This window comes from Sinocyclocheilus anshuiensis, unplaced genomic scaffold (assembly GCF_001515605.1).
Source record: "Sinocyclocheilus anshuiensis isolate Anshui unplaced genomic scaffold, SAMN03320099.WGS_v1.1 scaffold75, whole genome shotgun sequence".
Lineage (NCBI taxonomy): Eukaryota > Metazoa > Chordata > Actinopteri > Cypriniformes > Cyprinidae > Sinocyclocheilus > Sinocyclocheilus anshuiensis.
In genome coordinates this window covers 1,410,015-1,411,227 of record NW_015549634.1, presented here as the reverse complement: position 1 = coordinate 1,411,227, position 1,213 = coordinate 1,410,015, and the positions used below count along the sequence as shown (strand labels likewise).

The 1,213-nt window shown below is 35.6% G+C and overlaps 1 protein-coding gene across 1 annotated transcript in view; it reads right to left on the bottom strand.

The window, feature by feature from the left end:
- Positions 1-1,213, bottom strand: part of LOC107659702 (regulator of G-protein signaling 7-like) — a 56,375-nt gene that overhangs the window by 11,399 nt on the left and 43,763 nt on the right. The window contains exons 7-8 of the mRNA XM_016448726.1: positions 357-422; positions 128-204 (exon numbers count right to left, since the gene is read on the bottom strand). Coding sequence (XP_016304212.1) covers positions 128-204; positions 357-422 — 143 coding nt within the window. The remainder of the gene's footprint in view (positions 1-127; positions 205-356; positions 423-1,213) is intronic.

Below are 1,213 nucleotides of genomic sequence, written 5' to 3'. Positions count from 1 at the left end.
CACACACACACACACTCTCACACACACACACACACACACACACACACACACAGACAGACGGACACACACACACACACACACACACTGATGTAGACTCGAGCGTCTGATCTGAGATCTGATCACTCACTTCGCTTGTGCTTCTGCTTGCATAAATATAAACTCCCATTTCCGTGCAAAAGCTCTCTGTAGTCTCGCCAAACTCTCCTGTAGAAAACACACACACAGAGTCAGCAAATACAATCCTTACATCTGACTTCATCAAACACACTTCAGTTGATAAATCCTGTACAGAATGAGATGTTCTGGAGAATGAGATCTTCATTAATCCACATCAAACAGAAAAGAGAGACGCTCACAGCTTCATAATCAGCCAACTCCAGCCGAGCTTTATTCTGCATGGTTCGTTTACAGAGGTAAACCGCTGCAGACAGACAGAGAGAGAGAGAGAGAGACAGTTTCAGAATTCAGTATCAGCAGTCATTGTCTGCATACGTCTGCAGTGTAAACCTGAAGATGCTTTTGATCTGATATTTCAACAGCTTCATATGAGATTCAGATTCGAATGAGCTTTACAGTATTCACAGACACACACATTCAGACACATAACCATGCAGTGGTTCTCGTACAGGGGCCCGGGGCCCACTAGAGGGCAGCAGCACACTTCCAAACCAAGATGCCTTCAATGATGAAAACAAGACAAAACAAGCATTAAAATAAGCAAAAACAACTAAAATAACATGTAAACTAATCTTGTATTTCTTATTTTAATGCTTTCACTTAACAGTGATTTTTATTTATGAATCAGGATTCTCAGTCGTGGAAAATATGGATATATGAGGGAATTGTAAAAGTTTAATCTCTAGACCTGGAAAAATTATGCAAATTAATAATTGCTAAAAAAAAAAATGTGCTAAAAAAAATTTGCTATTTGTGAGTAAAAAATGTAATATTTAAAAATGTAATTAAAAACATTTTGATTTCTAGATCTGAAAAAAGTTATGCAAATTAATACAATCTTAAAGAGTCATGGAAATTTTTTAAATGAATATGAAGTTATGTCATGCTCTAAAATATTTTATTGGGTAAAAATTGCTGAGAAATTGCTGTTTGTGAGTAAAAAATACTTTAAAATGCAATTCTGAAATTGTGATTTCCAGATCTGAAAAAGTTAGAAAAATTTATAAATTTTTAAAAACACATTTTAACCCCCCCC